This window comes from Helianthus annuus, chromosome 12, assembly GCF_002127325.2.
Source record: "Helianthus annuus cultivar XRQ/B chromosome 12, HanXRQr2.0-SUNRISE, whole genome shotgun sequence".
NCBI lineage: Eukaryota > Viridiplantae > Streptophyta > Magnoliopsida > Asterales > Asteraceae > Helianthus > Helianthus annuus.
In genome coordinates this window covers 28,945,929-28,965,993 of record NC_035444.2, presented here as the reverse complement: position 1 = coordinate 28,965,993, position 20,065 = coordinate 28,945,929, and the positions used below count along the sequence as shown (strand labels likewise).

The following is a 20,065-nucleotide window of genomic DNA, read 5'->3' as shown; positions in this document are numbered from 1 at the left end:
GTGTTACGCTAAAGGTGATGTTTGAAAGTATGAAAAACTGTTGACCATAATATATGGTAATTTTGGGTAATGATGGAAGCTACAGTAACATATTTGATGTTAAAAGTTGTTTTGTAGTAGGTTAACATGTTTCTAGTTAACATCTTTATCTATTATGGACTTCTAGTATGAAACAATGATTATAAATATTCACGGGTTCTACTTTTTGTTTATATGTTATGTTTAATGTTTAATTCATAGAAATATCGTCTTACAGGGATATAACAATGAGGTTAACTATATACAAATAACAAAATTTTATATTATTAACCAGAAAATTATAAAATATATAAATGACAACATCTATATATATAAAAAATAACTATTAAAAACAATTACAATAACATTTAGGTTAGGATAAATCACGTACGTAACATAAGTTTAATCTACAATTTCCCAAAAACTTCTTTGTAAACAACGTTTGCAGTTTTGTTTGTTGGTCTCCCATCTTTGTCGAATATTAGAACCTTAACGCCATCCTTAGTCTTTACTCTCGACAAAGCAACATAAAGCTGACCATGTGAGAACACGGGATCTCTAAGGTATAGACCAACTCTGGATAGAGATTGTCCTTGACTTTTGTTAATAGTCATCGCAAAACATACGGTTATTGGAAACTGCCTTCGTTGAAACTTGAAGGGTATTTTTTTGTCAGATGGTATCATGCTAATTCTTGGGATGTAAGTTCTTGAACCGACATTACTTCCAGATAATATCTCAGCCTCGATAACACGTTTACCAAGACGTGTGATTTGAAGACGCGTACCATTGCACAAACCGTTTTGCTGGTCAATATTCCTCAAAAGCATTACCGGAACACCCAATTTCAATACCAATCTATGATTTGGTAATCCAGAAACTTTCACACTATTTAACACATCTGGATTATATAAATCTTGATGTAACGGATCATTAATATCCTCAGTAGGACATAAACTATCAGAGCTAAGATACTCTACCTCTTCACCCGGAAACAATTCAAGCAAACGATCATTTATATCATGAACAACTTCATTCTTAGGAGCGAGTATAGCTCTTTCAGAAAAGTAGTGACGGTCTTTAAAACAATCCAAAACTGAAGGATATACAAAGTCAATCAAAGCCTGAATCGGATCATTCTCATCAGTTATCAAAAGATGATCAGGTAATTCAATATGTGAATCACCATCGTTAGAATGACCAACATTGCCTTCGCCAATCTCTAAAAGCCATTTACCAAATTGATTTATTTCCTCGATGTTTGAGGTACTGGATCCTACCGATAAACGCATGTTTGTTGTCAACTTTAACACCTTGCAATGGGACCAGATATGGGATGAACATAAAGATGCGTTTACAATATCTTGCCTGCTTCCATTTTGTACAACCGGTAGGATTTGTCTAAAGTCACCACCAAAGACAATAGCTTTTCCACCAAATGGAAGTTCTGAATTTCGTGAATCAAATACACTCAAAACATCCTTCATTGTACGATCAAGAGCCTCAAAAGCATGTTTGTGTACCATCGGTGCCTCATCCCAAATAATCAACTTGGCTTGGTTTAGAAGATTAGCGACTTCAGTATTAGGCTTGATATGGCAGACCGAATCTTCGTTGAGATTAATAGGAATATGAAATCGTGAATGGGCAGTACGACCTCGTGATAGCAACAAAGATGCAATACCACTTGAAGCAACATTAATAACAATCTGTCCAGTGGATCTAATGGATGCACCTAAAGTTTTCCACAAAAAAGTCTTGCCCGTACCACCATAACCGTACACAAAAAACACACCCCCCTTTCCACTTCTAACAGCATGCATAATTTCATTATACACTGCTCTTTGATCTTCGTTTAGAGAGCTGTGCAGATTATTGAACTCACCCCTAAGTTCATCAATGTCAAACGAAAGCTCCTCGTTTATCAAACGGTTGCTCTCGGTCATTAGATAGTCATCATCAGGATAAGGCATCGTTGAGAACCTGTGCAAGCTGGATCCATTACGAAGAAGAAATTTTTCGATCTTGGTCAATGTTATATTCTTTAAACGTTCATCTGATACAACGAATCCTACAATGAAAACGAAAAATTACTTAATATAACGAAACAATTTGTTCATATAACATAAAAAAAATATAACAAAAAGGATAAAAAAAAAACATACCGCTCATGCCACTATCTTTACGCATATTGTATAAAATGTCCTCGGACATTAGCTCCCACGTTTTCTCCCAAACAACTTCAGGTCTTGAAAGAGTATTAGACAAAAGTAGTGTTCCAAACAAAGAACGAAGATAATGAGCGTTACCAGTGAAACTGGATTCTTTAATACACTCGATATATTCATTGTCATCATCTAACAGGCCACGTGCATAACACGCATCCCTAAAAGTAGGATAAACAACACCTTCATATGTTCTGATTTCTTCAAATGATCTTGGTCCTTTAACCTTGGTAAGAAGAATTCTTAGATAATAAGCCTCACCAAGAGAAGGAGACGCAGAATATATTCTCCCAATAACAACATAATTTTGACGTGGCTGCCAGCAACGATCTTTTAACTTCCACACATATTTTGAAGGAAACTGAACATATGTAAGTTGTCTTGCTTCAGGCTTAGAATTGTTCATCTTCATCCATTCTAAGAAAATCGAAGAATTTACTTGAGGTTTGTGTAAGACATCCTCAATATCGTCGTCACAACTAAATACAACATTTTGTTGTCCTGGTAGATGAAAAGGTAATCTCATGACAGAAGGATACCTATAATGAACCTCGTTGGCAAATATTCTCCAGCTTGCTTCACATGCGGAAACATATCTAGCTTCGTAATATTCTTTAATTTCATCTTTTGGGATCTCCTCATCTGGACCTCTGTCTGAATCAAAAACAGCTACCGTGGCTCGATCAGGTCCTTTATTAATATATTTAAACAAATACTTAATTGAACCCGCCTGATTGCACCACTCGACGTTGATGTGCGCCTGATACCTTTTTAGAAGCTTTTTGTTGTATGGAACTACGCTCCTATTGTCCAAAGTAACACCCTTCTTCACAACCGTGTGACCAGAATCTCTTCTCCTATAAACGGGAAATCCATCAGAATCAATGGAAGTGGATTCCAAAAACTTCTTTGGAAAATTCTTAGAACAACGGTTCCCAACCATGCATGGACATTTCTTGTTGGCATGTCCACAAGGACCATGAATCATAAAGTCACTCACAAGAGAATACAACTCAGGATCCTCGTTTTTATCCGGAATTTCAGCTGAGATAAATGGATCAATGTGTTCAACCGTAGGAAGCTTATGATCAGCTTTCATAAATAAGCAAATGTGTGCATGTGGCAATCCACGCTTTTGAAACTCAACTGTGTAAACAACTACAAAAAAATATATATATATATGTTAAATATAGTAGATAAAAAGGAATGACAAAGAAAAAAAAAACTAATAACTTAAATTTGGATATCGAATTTACATACCTGCATTAATATCACCAAAAATTTTTTTTTGCTTCAAATCAGTTATCAATTCATCGAGTTTCATCTTAAACAATCGACAAAGTATGTCAGGTCTGTCTTCTGGCTTAATTGACGAGTCACCGATAAATCTAACAATTTCAGGCCATTTCGGATTACATGTGATAGTGATAAAGAAATCAGGATACCCATAATTCCGACATAACGCCATAGCATCCAAATAGTTTTGCATCATGTATCGAGAACCACCAGTAAACGATGACGGTAATATAACAGGTTGTCCGGTATGACTCAAATCACTCTGACCAACCTCTTGAACATTTTTAAGACTGTTAAGTGAGTCAGATCTCAGTTTGATTTGCTGAAAACGTATGAAGTTGAGTCTCCCACTTTCAATCATTGTGTAGGCATCAACTAAAAACTGCTGAAACAACCTTCTTGCATTAAGAATTAGAGAAAACTTGTTATGTCTATCTTGAATTCTATAAGCAAAAAACTCCCTCATAGTGCAAGTTGGTCTTGTCTTTTTTGTGTTAGGACCAAATTCCCTATGAGGAATATTAATCCTATAGCCATCGTCTCCGTACGGAAAAAGAATCGGATACTGGAGAGCAAGGTAAGAAGGATGTAACTCGCTAATACGCTTAAGGACTCCTGAACGCTTTTCAACAATAATATCACGACTTTCTATCTTGAGATTAGGTTCATCAACTATTAAAGCAGCAACTTCGGAACACGTAGGTAAGTTGTATGTCCTTCCGTCACGATCTCTCTGTGAGATTAACCTAAGCTTAAGGGAAACGTTAGGATTGTCGTGCAGGTGGTCGCGTACCATTCTGTAAGTTTTAACCAGCATATTCGTAGAATCTAACATGTTGGTAAGAAACTTTATAAATTTAGCATCAAGTTCCTTTGCCCTTAAAGATGCTTTGCTTGTAGAATCACTGCAAATAAATGACAGATTGTTAATTACAGTATAAAGTTTAAAATAAACAAAAAAAGAATTACATGTTATAACATAACATTAACAAACAGAACCAAAAAAGATACTTACCCAAATAGCAACTCTCTATTAGCAAGCTCGTTCTCAGTATCATAGATATAAAGTTGTGAGAATTTTGGCTGGGCACCCTCCTTAGGAAGAAGACTACCCATACTATGTGCATTCTGACCACTGATTCTATAAACATATGGAGCATTTCCTTTGTTTATTTTAGTATCGACTTTTCCTCCCATTGAAGTAAAGGAAAACATAGAATTGTAACGTCTTATATTCTTTAAGAAAAACTTGCTTTCTTGATCTAAATAGGAAAAAAAGCATCTGATAAGACGGATGAGAATCTTTATATTCAGGCAAGTCAACTTTACCATATCCACAACATAAGCTATATGTTTGTTTTTGAAGTGTAATGCGACCCTTTCCACCTTCGGTAGCCCATAACTTTGCAAAGCATAAACCACACGTAAGTGATTGGTCACCATGGTCAACGTAATCTGAACATTAAACACGAATTTGAACATTAAACACAAACTGAATAATTTTGTAGAAGAGTTAAAATAAGAAAAAAAATACGACTAACATTACTAACTTACCTTTGGATACGCCTTTGGTGGCGTCTGCAACAATCTCGTGAATATGATTTTCATCATCAGATTCAAGAGGAGCCATTGGTATGGCTTCTATTTCAATTGGTTTATGAATAAGTCTACGCTTTCCAGAAGAAATCTTTTTTAGCGAGGTAATTTCGGATATCGGACATCTTGTGTTACGTTTATTTGTTATTGGAGGATTAAAAGAGTAGCGGTCATTCAATGGTAAAGTTGATGAGGTTGCAATATTATCTAAATAACAAAGAAAAAAAATACTTGTTAGTTAAGTATATGAATTCTACAAATAATAATGTATGTAAGAATATAATTTTAACATTTACCGTGTGATATAGGAGTCAAAGAAGACATAGCATTAGAACAATATGGTACACTGGGAACTTGCGTACGTATGTTTGTAATACACGACAGTGGTGTAATGTTTTCCTTGTTTGACAGCATCATACGTCGTCCTGATGTTGAAGAATGATGCAAAACATTTGTCCTCATATTTTTACTTGAAATTGGCCCCGATGATAAAGGTACGTTTCTCGAAGATTTAGAATTATTTCCTATTCATGAAAAAAACATGATAACACAAAATAATTATTTAGAAACTTATTTGTTGACATTTTTTGGTACAAAAATAAAAAAAAATTATAAAAATGAAAAAGTAGTAAGTGTTTGTTATTGGGTATGATTACCTGGTGTTATGTTTTCTATATTTGCAAAGGGTGTACGGTTGGGTGTTGTATACTTATCTTGTAGTACATTTCCTTCCTTCCTCATTGTAGAAGGTGTAAAATTTGAAGATGTTACGTTAACCAAGGAATCTAAATGATTACCTAATACGATATAAAAATAGTTAGTATACAAAGTACTATAACATAATTGCAGCTGACAAAGTATATCCATAATGTTAATTCAATAACATTAACTACATTTTAAAAGTTAACTTACGTGTCGGTATAAGAGTTGATGATTGGGTAGTAAATGTTGGTATTGAAAAATTGGGAGTTAAATTCTCTTTGTTGTTCAAAATAAAACGTGTTGATGATGAAGAGGTTGAGCATCCACTTTTAGAAATCAAATTTCTACTAATCCTTGATCTCTTACTATCAAGGTATACTTTTCTTAACTTCCGCCTATGTTTAGCCCGAACAGCTGAAATAGTAAAATAGAAAAAGTTAATAAATGTTGACATATGGTTCTTTAGTATATTTATTAAAATAATTATTTGTTAGACATCACGTTAATTAACAAACCAATGATATTATTTCGTTTACTAATGTAATAAATTAGATTGCCTTAAATAAGTATGTTTGCTCAATATTTAACTTATAATTATAGACATATTTAGATTCAACATTTCCATTATTATGTCTGGTTGGTTACGAATAATAAACATTTACTATGTTAGAATAAAATATTAAATTTTAATGTTTTCTTGGATTAAAACCAAAATGAGGTATGAAAGACAATGGTTTTGGTTATTAGAATCTGTTATATGTATTATAGATTTTATATAAAAATGAGATTTATAACAGTAAATGATATAAATATATGTATTATAAACATATATGAATATATAAATGATAAAAAAATTACCTCTAACAAAATAAGCCGGAAGTGCTGTTGATTTTGACTTCTTATAATCAAGATATATTTTTCTTAACCAACGTCTATACTTACCTTCGTCAGCTACAAAGAAAAAAAAATGAAAAAAAGTACAAATAATTGTTGAATGGATTTTGCGGGAAAATGTAGTTGTTAAAATATAAAAATATTTCGAAAAAAATGTTGAATAACAATTTCTATATTAGAAGAAAGTATGAAAACACGTACACTTATTACCGATGCCAGGGTGTGGAGGTTCAGAAGAATATGAAGTAAGCTGTTGAAACGTATTCTGCATTTTGTTAACACCACAGAGTACTACAACAAAAACCATAAAAGTTTAAAATGAAAAACAAATGCATGAATGAAAATTTTTTTAACAAAATAACTAAAAAATTAATGGAAATATAAAAAGTGATTAACGAAATGTTTCAACCGTATAAGGAACTCGAGAATGAAAATTCACAAAACCATGAGATGCTACTGAAAAGAGTATGAAGTGTTGCGAATTTATAGAACTACGCTATTAGTTATTTATGGAATGAATACTATAAATTGGTAAAATGATATGGAAAAAAATTAATGACATTAAATATAAAAACAATCTCACAGTTATTGGTGATTGATTAAAAATGCTAAAAATTGGATTTTCTATAAATAAGTATAGAAATGTAACGAAAATAAAAATTTGACATATTTAAAATATTACTTAAAAAAAGTTTAAAGGTGTAATGGAATATTAAATATCATATATCATATATAGTTTTATAAATGTAAATGTTGAATTGATCACAAAAAATTAATAAATGTTAAAGGTTAAATTTAAGTTTGATTTAGTTATGTTTATGTTTTCGGATGAGTAAATTAAAAAAATTAGAGTCATCAACGTACTCTAGTAAAAAAAACGAATATAACAAAACATGATTGACAATCAAACAATATTTTAACCAAACATGAATATGTCATAACGCATACCGCAACACAGATAATGTCTTTAAACATAAAATTAGTCATAGCATACCAAAAAAAATCCAATACTGAAAAAACAAATAATTTGTTTCTTATTAAAAACACCATTTGACAAATATCCTTCATCAATTGTTGCTTAGATCTTCGTCAACAGCCTTCTTCTCAACACACATGCGAGGCTTACTCGCTGACGACCCCACTCCCTCATCATTCAAATAAACATCATCCAGGTTACGCTTCATATCAGAAGATGGTTGCTTCAAGTCACTCACGTAATCCTTCGACACAGGTGTGGTGTTATCCCCAGTGTAAGAATCCGCATCCTTAAAGAAATAAAAAAAGTGCTTAGACAACATTAAAATTACATAAAAGTGATTTTCCAATTGAATACCTTGAAACTGTCACCACCGGTAGCTTGGAACTCAGACTGAGTCATACCAAAAGAATCAGATACATCAAGCTGTAACAAAAATGAGAAAACAAAAGAAAATTTGTTGAAGATATTTTAAACAGTTATGAAAGTAAATGTATATCTACATTTAGAAAACGTAAGCTTACTTGGTCAATTTTGAATTTTTTGTTCAGCTTATCCAATATGTCTTCATCAGTGGTAACAACTGAGATTCCATAATTCTCGACAGCATTCACAATATTAAAGTCACTTACTTTAATCACGAAAGCACACTTTATGTTAAGCAATGATTCAAACTCAACTGGATATTCTCCGGGATTCTCATTCGACCTCAATAACTATATATTACATAATATACGGTGTGGTTATGTAAAATATATACAAATTTAATTACAACTGATTTTTAATAAAGTATAAATATAAATAACCTCGTCCTGAATTTCTATAAGTTCATTTGCAGTTTTACCAACAAACTTCATCGCCTCATGATCAAACAATGTAAGTGTCACCGTACCAGTTGAATCTTGAACACGAACCGGTATTTTGAACCTTAAAAACATAGTTTAAATATTTAAAAAGGTATATATATTAATACATACGTATTCATGAATATATAAAAATACAAGCTACATTGTCTTGTATAACACAACAATAGGTTAAAGTAGGAATAAAAAAACATTTTACCTGGACAACGGGAAAACTTCTTTACCATTACAATCCTTGTTAGAACATTGATACAACTTCTCATCTTTAACATCACTTGTTCCATCATCCTTATCATATGTTTCAAACTTTTGCTCAACTTTGGACTTGCAATAGTTGCACCCATCATAATACCACATCTTATCTGAAACAATTGCAACGATAGTCCCAACAACAACAACTTTCTTTGGCTGTTTACATAACAAAAGACAACAATTAGACTAAACTTTACATATAATTTAAAATATAACATATGAATTGTTAATGAGAACCTCTAGGATTGATCCAAGATAAGCAATTGGTGAAAAAACATCGTTCTTTAAAAATTCATCTTCGACAGAACACATGATATATGACCCAGCATGGCTACTCGACTCAGTTGAAGCAGCAAGTTTTGCAAGAAACCTATAGAACAGTTTGAATAAAAATAAACTTCAATAAACAAAAAATAAATAAATAACAACATTAAAAATAAATAAATAAATATTTATTATAATATGACTTACTTTTGCCTAAACAATAGCATGTCATCAAAGTTGTCGTTAATGAAAATTCTTGAACCATCAAAGTTATTAGACAAACCCCATTTTCCTATTGTAATGTGCAAAAAGTAATCATTAAATAAAATATATATAAAGTATCAACATCTAAATAAATTGTAATATGAGGTAAGTAAATTGGTTTGAACTAAATACCTTTGTATGTCTTAACAGCACCGAAATGGACAACAACGACAACATGTGCTTCACGCTTTTCACTAACCATGTAAGAATACATGTCCTTAGCGTAATCATCCCAAAGAGTTAAATCGATCTGAACATCTCTACAAAATATTATAACAAAAAATTATAAGATAAAAAACATTTTGTAAATTTGGAAGCCTAATATATAATATAAAACATATAATTTATGAATAGTGCTATTACTCAATATCTTGAAGCTTAAGATTAAGGCGTTTCCCTTTGCTACCATCCTTTTTGTTCGTATCCTCGATGTTATAACAAACACAAACATAACCAATGACATCTAAAAAAATATTGAAAAATACATAACAGCACATCATTAAAGTATAAATATGTAAAAAAAAAACATAAAAAAATACATAAAACAAATATTAATGTATATAAATAATGAAAAATTATTACGATCGATACATACCTACTGTGGTACCCTCCTTTATTTTCTGTGACAGAACATCGTTAAAATCAACAAAATTGAAAACATACTGCGGACCATCCCAATTTTTGCACTTCTCCACCAACGTATGGTAGTGAAAAGATAACTTTTGATTGTTAGGTACAATCTTGAAAAACGTAGTGTTGGCAGCAAGAGAAGGACGTTTTATGATTAAGCATTCATCAACAATAAGATGCCTCTCAAACTTTGAAAATAGCTTATGCAAGCAAAATGCTTGGATCTTGGTACCCTGTAGGTAAAATCCATAAAAACATGCAAAAGATATCTTAAAAGGATATGAAACTCAGTATAATTAAAACACAAAAGAATAAATCAAAAATTTACCATCTCATCCATCAGTATCATATCTATACGATAAGTCTCTCTTTCGTTAGCTCTCATTTTCTTCCTCCACAAACTAACAATTTTAACCTTGATAGTGTAGTTTGTGGAAAGAGCATCAATGTCGTTCAGCAAGGTGATCTGACCTTCGATTTCCATTGTAGCTAAGATGCAATAAGTTTAGAAGTAGGGTGTTGAAAAACTAATTGTTTGCCATAAACAGAAAACCATTGATCTATTTATATAAAACAATAGAACGTATTATTTTTAGAAATATAATATTAATATATGTAATCAAAATAAACATCTTTTTTAAAATACAATAAATAAGGAAACAAAATAATTTATAAATCGATATAGGTAATTAACATTTATGAAAATTTGCATAAATGGAAACTATACATGTTAATTATATACACTGGATTTCGGTATAAGATTTTAAATTTTTTTGAAAATACATAATAAGAAAATGAAGGTTATATTGTATTGTATTGTATCATCTCTATAGATATATATTGAAAGTTGAATTTATAATATAATAAGAAATATAACTAATTGGTTATTTATGTTAAATATAGTTGACAAAAACTTATTTTGTATCATTTCGAAGGCATAATCCAAGTTTAAATCTGACAATCATAGTTTTAGGTATATAGAGATATACAATATTCATTAAAAATGGGATAAATATTAGTTTAACTAATGTTAAATTTATTTGAATGTTTAAGAAAAAAGTGTGTTTACTTTCATTTTTTAATAAATTATTAACTTCATTAGAATCTGTCAATGATTTTTTAATTGTGACAATTGACCATTAACTGTTAAACATATACAATAGATTTTGAAAATGATGACAAAATTGATTGTTTAAAATAACAGTTAATATATGAAAAAATATAAAAACATAAAATTGAAAACCAAAACAAATGTCAATAACCATAAAAACCATATAAAAACTTAAAAAGTAACATATGGAAGCCAAAAATCATGACATAATTGTTTTATCTCTAATGACTAAGCCTAACGTAAGGTACAACCAGATCAACACTCAAAACCTGGTCATTTTCATCAAAAGAATAATAAACCCTGTCACGGACCTTAATTCCAACAGCTTTCATAAACTTCTTCCAACTGGTTAAAGCATATCGCCATCCAGATCCATCGCTTTTCCTTTTACGTCTGGTACTGTGAGTAAATTGCTTTGGCGGATCCAGATGATTAAGTCTAACGGTGATATCTCTTAAACCTTCATCAAGTCTAGCCATACGTGAAACAGGATCGGGAATCCTCTGTATTGTTGTACAAAAAAAAATTAATTAAAATTATGAAACCAAAATAACAGTGTTTAGAAAGAAACATATAAAGTTTATATAACTTACAAAATAACGATCACCAGCCGTACGAACAAAATGACGAACACCACCAGGTAATACTTCATAAACATCATCTTCAGCATCGATAGGTGCAACGTCAGTCTGAAAATTTAATATATAGAACTGAATTAAAATAAACATGCATAAAATATTCAATGGCGTACAAATATGTAACTTACCTCGTCGACCTCTAAATCCGGAAAATTCATTTCAAGACCGTTTTTCCCACAAACTTTTAAATGGAAAAAATTACCAAATGATTTTGTAAAAAATAGAAAACAACCATCCTTCAGCTGTAACTGACTAACAATTACATCAATACCAATGGAAAAACCTACTTTTCCGTCAGATGTTTCAATGAGAACGTCAAACGTGTTGTTTTCTGTAACTACAGTAGAGATTACATCATTTGACGAATAATCATAGTGTTTTGGAAGGATACATTCAGGAATGACCTGTTGGAAGGATAAAAAATAATCAGCAAAAAGTAAATTACATATAACTAAAGTAATACATCAATAGAGTATGAAATCTCTATATATAACTTATCTTACATAAAATTGAGATGATGTAGGGAGCAGATACGTCCAAAAAGTGCTATTACTAACCCCATCAAGAAAATATGTTAACTTAAAGGTAGTAGAATCTATAGGATTAAATAATACCAAACAACCTATGGTTAGTCGTAAATGTTCTACAACTTTGGACCAACCATGAAAAAAAAATATTTTTCCTTTAGCAGCGCTTAATCCAACATTAAATACTCGGCCATCTTCTGTGTGTATATCAACATTCGTAGGACATTTATATACACCCCATAGTTTACACACAGCGGCATCTGGAATGCACTAATAAAAAAAAGAAATTGATTTATTATTATAGGGAAAAAAATATAAAGAATACAATAATAAAAGTCTGTACTTAATAAGAAGATAGAGAAAATAAAAAAAAATATTTATTAAGTTGTCATTTACCATAATAAACTCGTCTGCTTTATTCATGTGCCTACAGAAGCAGGGTCCCCTGAAACTGATTTAAAGATTACGATGTTAATCAAATCTCTTATGTTAAGGTTAGCATGATAAAAAAAATTAAAACAAAAGACAGATTCTAAAAATGACATACCTTGATGAACTTTCAGCCATATGAAATACCTACATAAATAAAAGGTTACATAAACAAAGCACGTCAGATGTAGTTAAAGATTATTTTAGAAAATGATTTGCATTGACATTACTATAAACAAATTACCGCAGTATAATATAACCTAGTATACTATGATCAAATATAGATAAAGTTAAAAATGAAAAAAAATATATATTACTGAACAAATAATATAAATTTATATGACAATAAGTATCATCGCATGTATAACATAAGCCTAAAAAGTCCATCAGACTGAAAAAATCATATAAACAAAATCTTACGAAATAGTAAGCATCAAAAATCGCCGTTAGATCAACATGAAAATCAATGCTAATGGGATTAAGGATCTGGAATGACATTCCCATCATTAAAAAACATAATGAAATATAACTGATTAGAAATCAACTCATATAAAAAGTAAAGACAGACATTGATTTCTATCGGATACAGGGTTTAGTGTAAATAACGTTAAATACCAAAAATTAAAGATAAATCTAAAAAATGTTACATTCCAAAGGGAATTAGGGTTAAATAAACATCAAAATACATTTAGCACATAACATAAAAGCAAATAACACATGAATAAAAACTAAAGAATTAATTAAAAAAAAAAACTTACAGATTGTAAAGCGATATGTGAACTTGAGGAATGGATTCAATGAATTGTAGATATAGATGGTATGGATAGAAGAACGTCAACCCATATATATATGTAGATCCACTTAATAAATTCATTGAACTTATAGAAACCGATGGTATTCTTGGAATAAGATTGGAGAGAAGTTGAAGAGTTGATTGGAACCATAACTGCAAAAGGAAGTAAATAATATGTTAATATGATATTAATTATAGAAACATTGACCAATTATATAAACAGACAATTAATTACATTTAATCATATTTAAACCAAAATTCAATAATTTTTAACACAGATTATTGTTAATTAAAAAAAATAACGGAAAAATATACAAAAAAAAATTAGGTGGTTTGATCTAACATCTGTTCCTTGACAATTTCCGTATTCCGATTGTTTTGACGGAATTATTAATTTAGAAAGAAGAAAAATCATAAACAATCAAGCAAAACATCTGATCTAGATTTAGGTTTTTATTTAACAACACTAAGCATGTTCAATCCATTAGAATAAATATGAATCCTACATAAACAACAAAGTGAAAACAAACATATTCAAGATTTATGATCGGATCCTCAAGAATCAGACCAAATCATAGTTGACAGAAGCAGAAACAATGTTTTAAAAGATAACTATGTATATAAATTAATAACATACAATCAAAGTCAGATCTTCATTCATAATGTATATAACAAATATTTATATTCAATTTAGCGTTTTTACCTTTGATCTTGAAGTAATTTTCGTAAAGAAGGTGAGAAGATAACCGATTGAATGTTCTTGACGTTGAGAGAAGAAGGTAAAGTTGAGGTAGGTATGATGAGAGATAAGAAAATGAAAAACTTTATAAAGGATCCGAAATTATGCATTGGGTCAACTCGGAAATGGAAAACCCGAACCACAACAATCCGGATCCCGCGTCCAATTTTGTTCATATCGAGAAAGGCTATTGCTTTTGTTAATTCCCTCCTAAACACCAAAAATGAGGTTGCCACATCAGCAAAAATGCCCCAAATTCAATGCCACCTAGCCCAAATCACTTCTCATTTATATATATATAGAGATTAATTTATATAATCAATATTCACGTTGATTATGCTTGTTTATAAAATGATTAATATCTTTTATTACATTTAATCATCCAATATACTATTATATATTACTTTAGTATTATTAATCTTAACTAGGGGTGTAAACAAACCAAGCCTGAGCCCGCTTAGGCTCGAGCTCAAGCACGGTACGGTTCAAGCCTACTATTTTGAGATCAAGATTCGAGTTGGGCTCGAAAGTAAAACCCAAGAGCTCGTTTGGTTTGGCTCAGCTCGACTAAAGGTAATTTGATGAGCCGAGTCGAGCCGAGCTAGGGTAAGCTCGGGCTCGGCTCAATTATAAACCGAGCTGGCTTGGCTCGGCTCGGATTTGAAACCGAGCTGAAAATCTAAGCTTGGGCTTGGCTTGGTTTTAAACCGAGCTGGCTCGGCTCGGTCTGGTTTGGCTCGATTTAAAAGAAAATGATATATAGCTCTCAAAATTCAGTAGCTTAAAATATTATTCAATACTTAAAAAAAACAAATTCAAAATAAGTTTATCCTAATACATTACAAACCAAAATCATGTTCAACAACGAAAAATAAGTTTTAAATTTCAATGAAATACAATATTAGTTCATTAGCAAGTTAATTAAGATTCAAATATGCCATGGATATCAAATTACAAACCTAAATACATAAAAAATAACAATTTTTATTGTAATATATTATAATGTATATAAATATAAATATATTATAAAGAAAATAATCCGAACTAAGCCGAGCTGAGCTACCAAGCAAGCCAAACCGAGCTAGCTCGACTCACTTTCAAACCGAGCCATATTGAGCTAGCTTTTTCCGAGCTAAATCCAAGCGAGCTCCAAGTTGCGAGCTTTTCAGACAGCCCTATATTGTGGTGGTTGTGTGCGAAGTCGGTGCTAGAAAGATGAGGTTTATTCTACTATTTTAACTTAGGTCAGAAATACTAGGGGTGCAAACGAGCCGAGCTTGTCTAATAAGGCTCAAAACGAGCTCGAGTCGGTTTGCAAACCTAAACAAACCCACAGTTTATATACTTTTTATTAATATATTAAATAAATATTTACATAATCGTAATTACTATTTACAAAATTATGAAAAAATAACTGGATTATATACAAATTAATTAGTTAATAAACTATAATTAATATAATTTAATTAATAAATAATAATCGAGAAGAGCTCAAACATGAAAAACTACCTACGAGCCGCTTGAGCATTCATAAGCTTAACGAGCTTGTGCCTTAGCATAGTCGAGCTTGAAAAACTACTTACGAGCCGCTCAAGCTTTCATAAGCCGAACAAGCTCAATCCTGAGCCTAGTCGAGCTCGGGCTCCACTCGTTTGCACCTCTAGGCTCAAAATGACCATCATTAGATTTAAATAACCATAATTAACCCTAGTTGACTAGCACGAACCGTAGTTGACAAGTCACTTTGACCACCGTGGACCCTAAGTGACCAACATTGACTCTAACTGACCAGTATTGATCTTAACTCAATAACATTTGTTGTCATTGACTAACAATTACCCTAATTGATTGTAATTGCCGCCAATTAACAATTATCGGCAGATATTGGCCTTACTTGATTATCATTGACCAACTAATACCATACTTAACCATTATTGACCAATTCGATGAACAAAGCAAAATCAATTAATACTAGGGGTGTAAACAAGCTGAGCCTAGCTCGAGCTTGAATATAATCGTCCTTGACCTTCTTCAACTTAAAAGATATAGCTCGAGCTCAAGATAGGCTCGACTTAAGTTCTATTTTTGAAGCGCGAGTTCAACCAATTTACCATTTATTGAGCTATTATCATATAATTTATCGCAAACTTCAACTCGAGTAATTCTAACATCTTTCTTGAACACCATCACAACGTAATGATACGGGTTGACAACTTAGGTTACACCGTAATGATACGGGTCAAAGCGGGTTGACAACTTTAAAGAAATGGGTCAATGTGGGTTAGTGTCTTAAGAAACGGGACACGTTTCAGATTGGAATGGGTTTCGGGCCGAGACGGGTTACGACACGAAACGGGTTCAGTTCGAATTGAGTTTCGGGCCGAGACGGGTTTCGACACGACGCAGGTTTTGGATTAGAATGAGGTTGGTTCAGATCGGGTTTCGGGCCGACATGGGTTTCCGCATGGGACGGGTTTCGAATCGCAATGGTTTTAAATATGATCTAGTCCGACTAGGCCTGACTAGATCCGCCTAGGCCCGACTAACGATTAATGGACTGATTAACGAAAAATAACTGAGTTACTGGCCGACTAGCGATTAATCACCAACTAGTCGCCGCCTAGTCGCGATTTTTACAACACTGGTCCTACCATAGTGGGCTTGAAGGCGGTTGATTTCCCCTTGAATAGTGGGCGGACGTGGTCACCAACGTTGTATGTGTTCGTAGGGCGTAACACTACAAGAACAGGGTACCTTTAGCGGCGACGGGTGTCGCCGGTATTGACCACTTTTGTCGCCGCTATTGACCATTAGCAGCGACATGTCGCCGGTAAAGAATCGCCGGTATTGCTGGGCCGGTATTGACCTGTTGTCGCCGGTATTAGTGGCTGTCGCCGGTATTAGTGGCTGTCGCCGGTATTGACCTGCCAGTTTTAGCGGCGACAGTTGTCGTCGCTAAAGGTGTCGCCGGTATTAACCTTCGTCGGTAAAGGTTGAAAAGCAATAGCGGCGACACATGTCGCCGCTAAAAGTCTGTTTTTTTTTTAATACAACAGCTGTATATACAGCTGCCCAGCCAGTTTTACGGCCGAAAAAACAAAACCTGCCTATTTTCAAACAACGCACGCATACGCCATGAACATTATCAACATATACTAAAGGTAATATACTTAAAAACTACGTTTAAGTCGTACATTATATCCTACAACGTTTAATTAAATCCAAAGCATACATTAAAAACAAGTCACTCATCGTCATCTTTATCGTTGGCTTCATCGTCGGATTCATTATCGAATAAGTTGTCAGAATCGTAGTCTTTTGACTTTCCTTTTCCCTTTCCTTGTGAAGCAAGATAGTTGTTAAGTTGGTTCAAAAATGACGGGGTTTGGAACAAGCTGTTAACAAAATCCTACAAAAATAGATAGCAAAACATATATTAGCATATTAATTAACGCTACCAACATATATTTAACAAGGAAACATGCGTTCGTTTGTCATTTTATAAATTGCGTAGTTTACCTCGGAAAAGGGTTCTTGCGTCCGAGATTGCGAAGACGACATGTTAGATGACGAGTGCGAGGATGTGTTGGAAGAAGTTTTAGGCCCCATCCCGCGGTACCATCCTCGCCGCTCACCCAACGCTTCCTGATACGGGGCAATTGGCGCACCCTCACCGCTCCATTCACTTGTCGCGTGTTGTATGTTCCGCTGTATTTTACGAAGATGATTAAATATATATGTGTATATATATATATATATATATTTGTTATAGAAAATAATACTTAAAAGAAATACTTACGTAATTTTGTTCAGCAACCGGATCAACCCAATTCCCTTGATTGTCCGTGTGGGTTTTAGCATACGTAGGTACCCAACCTATATCCTGTTTAACATTAAACTTAGATTAGACATTAAATAAACAAAAGCTTACACACACGCACACATACATAAAACATTACATTTTTATAGGCGGTGCTACCGTACGAAGATGTCCCCCCACGGTATGGGAATTGTTGTTTCTCGCGTACTAGTGTGTTGGCCTTGCTTCTTTTAATATATTTTTCTTCCCGGAAACCTTCGATGGTTCTCAACCAGTTATCATAGGGCATATCCGGGGGATGGAATGCCCTTGCACTCTCAAGATCATTGTAACCTCCCTTGCTCTTAAATAAATTTTTAGCATCGTGCTTGCGGTCAGAGTACCGCTTCATAAGCACAGCCCTAATGCCACCCGTCAAGTTTTTGGCCTCTATATCACGTTCCACTTCATCAAAATTGAAATTTTCCTACAAATTAAATAAAAAAGTTAAAATATCATATATAAATTAGATTTGCATGTGCTTAAATATTTGATAAAATTTTATGCATATAAGTTATTTACCCGTAAGTGGTTCATGAGGGCATCCTTGTAATGTTGTTCAACGTTATCCCATACAATTTTATCGAACGGGATGGACCGCCACATATACAGGCCGGCCTCCCGTGAAAACATATCCCTTGTTTTACCAACAGGGGTATACGTCACCTGCCTGTCAAACGTAAGCGATACAGGCCCCCCCCGCTTTTACCAGACGCCTTAGTTTCTCGTTTTTTGCTTTCCCCCTAACCCTCTTCGGGGGAACCGCTGCAATTAAAACAAAAATAATTAGTAACAACATTTATAATATAAAAAATATAAGGACTACAAAATAATTTAGTAAAAGACTTACCGTCTGTCTCGTGTGTGCCACGAAATCCACCAGGAGGAAGCGGTGGATCACCAGCGCCGTCACCCCCATGTCCCCAGGGGGCCACATCAGCCATCAGATAAGCGAATATCAACAATACAGAAAACATAATCCCTATAAAGTTACAAATGTTACAGCATGTGTATCTAATAGAAATTAAGGGAAAGTACAACAAGTGTAACTCAAATTACAATAAATATTTCAAACAAGTGTTTATCAATTACAAATCAATATAAATTACAATAACTTTTCTTTTAGTCAGACTCCACATAATCGGGATCATCCTCATCATAATCAGCCTCGACCTCATCACTATCAGTCTCGACTTCAAACACTTCATCGACGGTGGCTGTTGGGGGATCAACTTCAATTGAAGGCTCACCCGCACTAACAATTATACAAACATACATACATTCATTCATACACTTACATACCCACATACAACTTAAACTAAAAATTATGCAATTTACATACTAACAATTATACAAACATACATACTAACATACTAAACTAAAAATTATACAATTTCTAAACTTTAAAAAAAAAACTAACCATTATACAATTTACATACACATTTTTCAAATACACCTACATTATACAATTTACATACTAACAATTATACAAACTTACATACATTCATTCATACACTTACATACCCACATACAACTTAAACTAAAAATTATACAATTTACATACTAACAATCATACAAACATACATACTAACATACACAATTTACATACCAAAACTAAAAATTATAGAATTTCTAAACTTAAAAAAAAAAAAAAAAAACTAACCGGTTTTTCAGGTGGTGACCGGAGAAGTGAAGGTGGTGACCGGAGAAGAGATGGTGGTGACCGGAGTTTCTTCCACAAACACAAAAATACACAAAAAATAGCAAAAATTAAAGCCTATAACACGTATGTAACAAATGTAGAGAAGAAATGTAACATAAAACAAGTTAAACTAACCGATTGGGCCAAAAATCGGGTGTCTCCGGCGGTGGAAGGAAGAGTTTTGGGGGGAAAAGTGAAGATGAAAGAGGGAAAGTCGCTGATAAAGGAGTTTTACGTTTCGACTTTTAGCGGAGACAGCATGTCGTCGGTATTGATCATTGGTCGCC

The 20,065-nt window shown here is 32.9% G+C and overlaps 2 protein-coding genes and 1 long non-coding RNA gene across 3 annotated transcripts; all 3 read right to left on the bottom strand.

Annotated features, from left to right (window-relative positions):
* Window positions 1-425: 425 nt before the first annotated feature.
* LOC110926747 lies at window positions 426-7,002 on the bottom strand. The gene is made up of 12 exons (XM_035981237.1): window positions 6,942-7,002; window positions 6,696-6,788; window positions 6,048-6,251; window positions 5,792-5,932; window positions 5,432-5,659; window positions 5,094-5,342; window positions 4,869-4,994; window positions 4,555-4,801; window positions 3,504-4,444; window positions 2,184-3,401; window positions 1,332-2,089; window positions 426-959 (listed from the first exon to the last, which is right to left on the bottom strand). The coding sequence occupies exons 1-12, from the start codon at window positions 7,000-7,002 to the stop codon at window positions 426-428; spliced, it is 4,800 nt and encodes a 1,599-aa protein (XP_035837130.1).
* Window positions 7,003-7,798: 796 nt separating this feature from the next.
* Window positions 7,799-9,847, bottom strand: LOC118485026 (replication protein A 70 kDa DNA-binding subunit A-like). The gene is made up of 9 exons (XM_035981236.1): window positions 9,714-9,847; window positions 9,483-9,610; window positions 9,294-9,378; window positions 9,060-9,192; window positions 8,770-8,978; window positions 8,514-8,634; window positions 8,232-8,423; window positions 8,065-8,133; window positions 7,799-7,996 (listed from the first exon to the last, which is right to left on the bottom strand). Exons 1-9 carry the CDS (start codon window positions 9,845-9,847, stop codon window positions 7,799-7,801), a joined length of 1,269 nt encoding a protein of 422 aa, XP_035837129.1.
* A 2,571-nt stretch (window positions 9,848-12,418) lies between these two features.
* Window positions 12,419-13,625, bottom strand: LOC110926749. Its single transcript, XR_002585389.2, has 4 exons — window positions 13,444-13,625; window positions 12,804-12,832; window positions 12,653-12,707; window positions 12,419-12,526 (listed from the first exon to the last, which is right to left on the bottom strand). It is a non-coding gene; the product is annotated as an uncharacterized LOC110926749 (long non-coding RNA).
* Window positions 13,626-20,065: the final 6,440 nt, after the last annotated feature.

Bases quoted from the DNA above. Each gene is read 5' to 3' on its own strand.
- LOC118485026 (XM_035981236.1), bottom strand. From the start codon at position 9,847: ATGTGCTGTTATGTATTTTTCAATATTTTTTTAGATGTCATTGGTTAT. The intron at 9,611-9,713 runs GTAATAGCACTA...AATATTTTGTAG, and splicing joins CTTAAGCTTCAAGATATTGA to AGATGTTCAGATCGATTTAA. The intron at 7,997-8,064 runs GTATTCAATTGG...TATTTCTTTAAG, and splicing joins CCGGTGGTGACAGTTTCAAG to GATGCGGATTCTTACACTGG.
- LOC110926747 (XM_035981237.1), bottom strand. From the start codon at position 7,002: ATGCAGAATACGTTTCAACAGCTTACTTCATATTCTTCTGAACCTCCA. The intron at 6,252-6,695 runs GTAATTTTTTTA...TTACTATTTCAG, and splicing joins TCCGGCTTATTTTGTTAGAG to CTGTTCGGGCTAAACATAGG. The intron at 5,660-5,791 runs GTAATCATACCC...TTTCATGAATAG, and splicing joins TATAGAAAACATAACACCAG to GAAATAATTCTAAATCTTCG.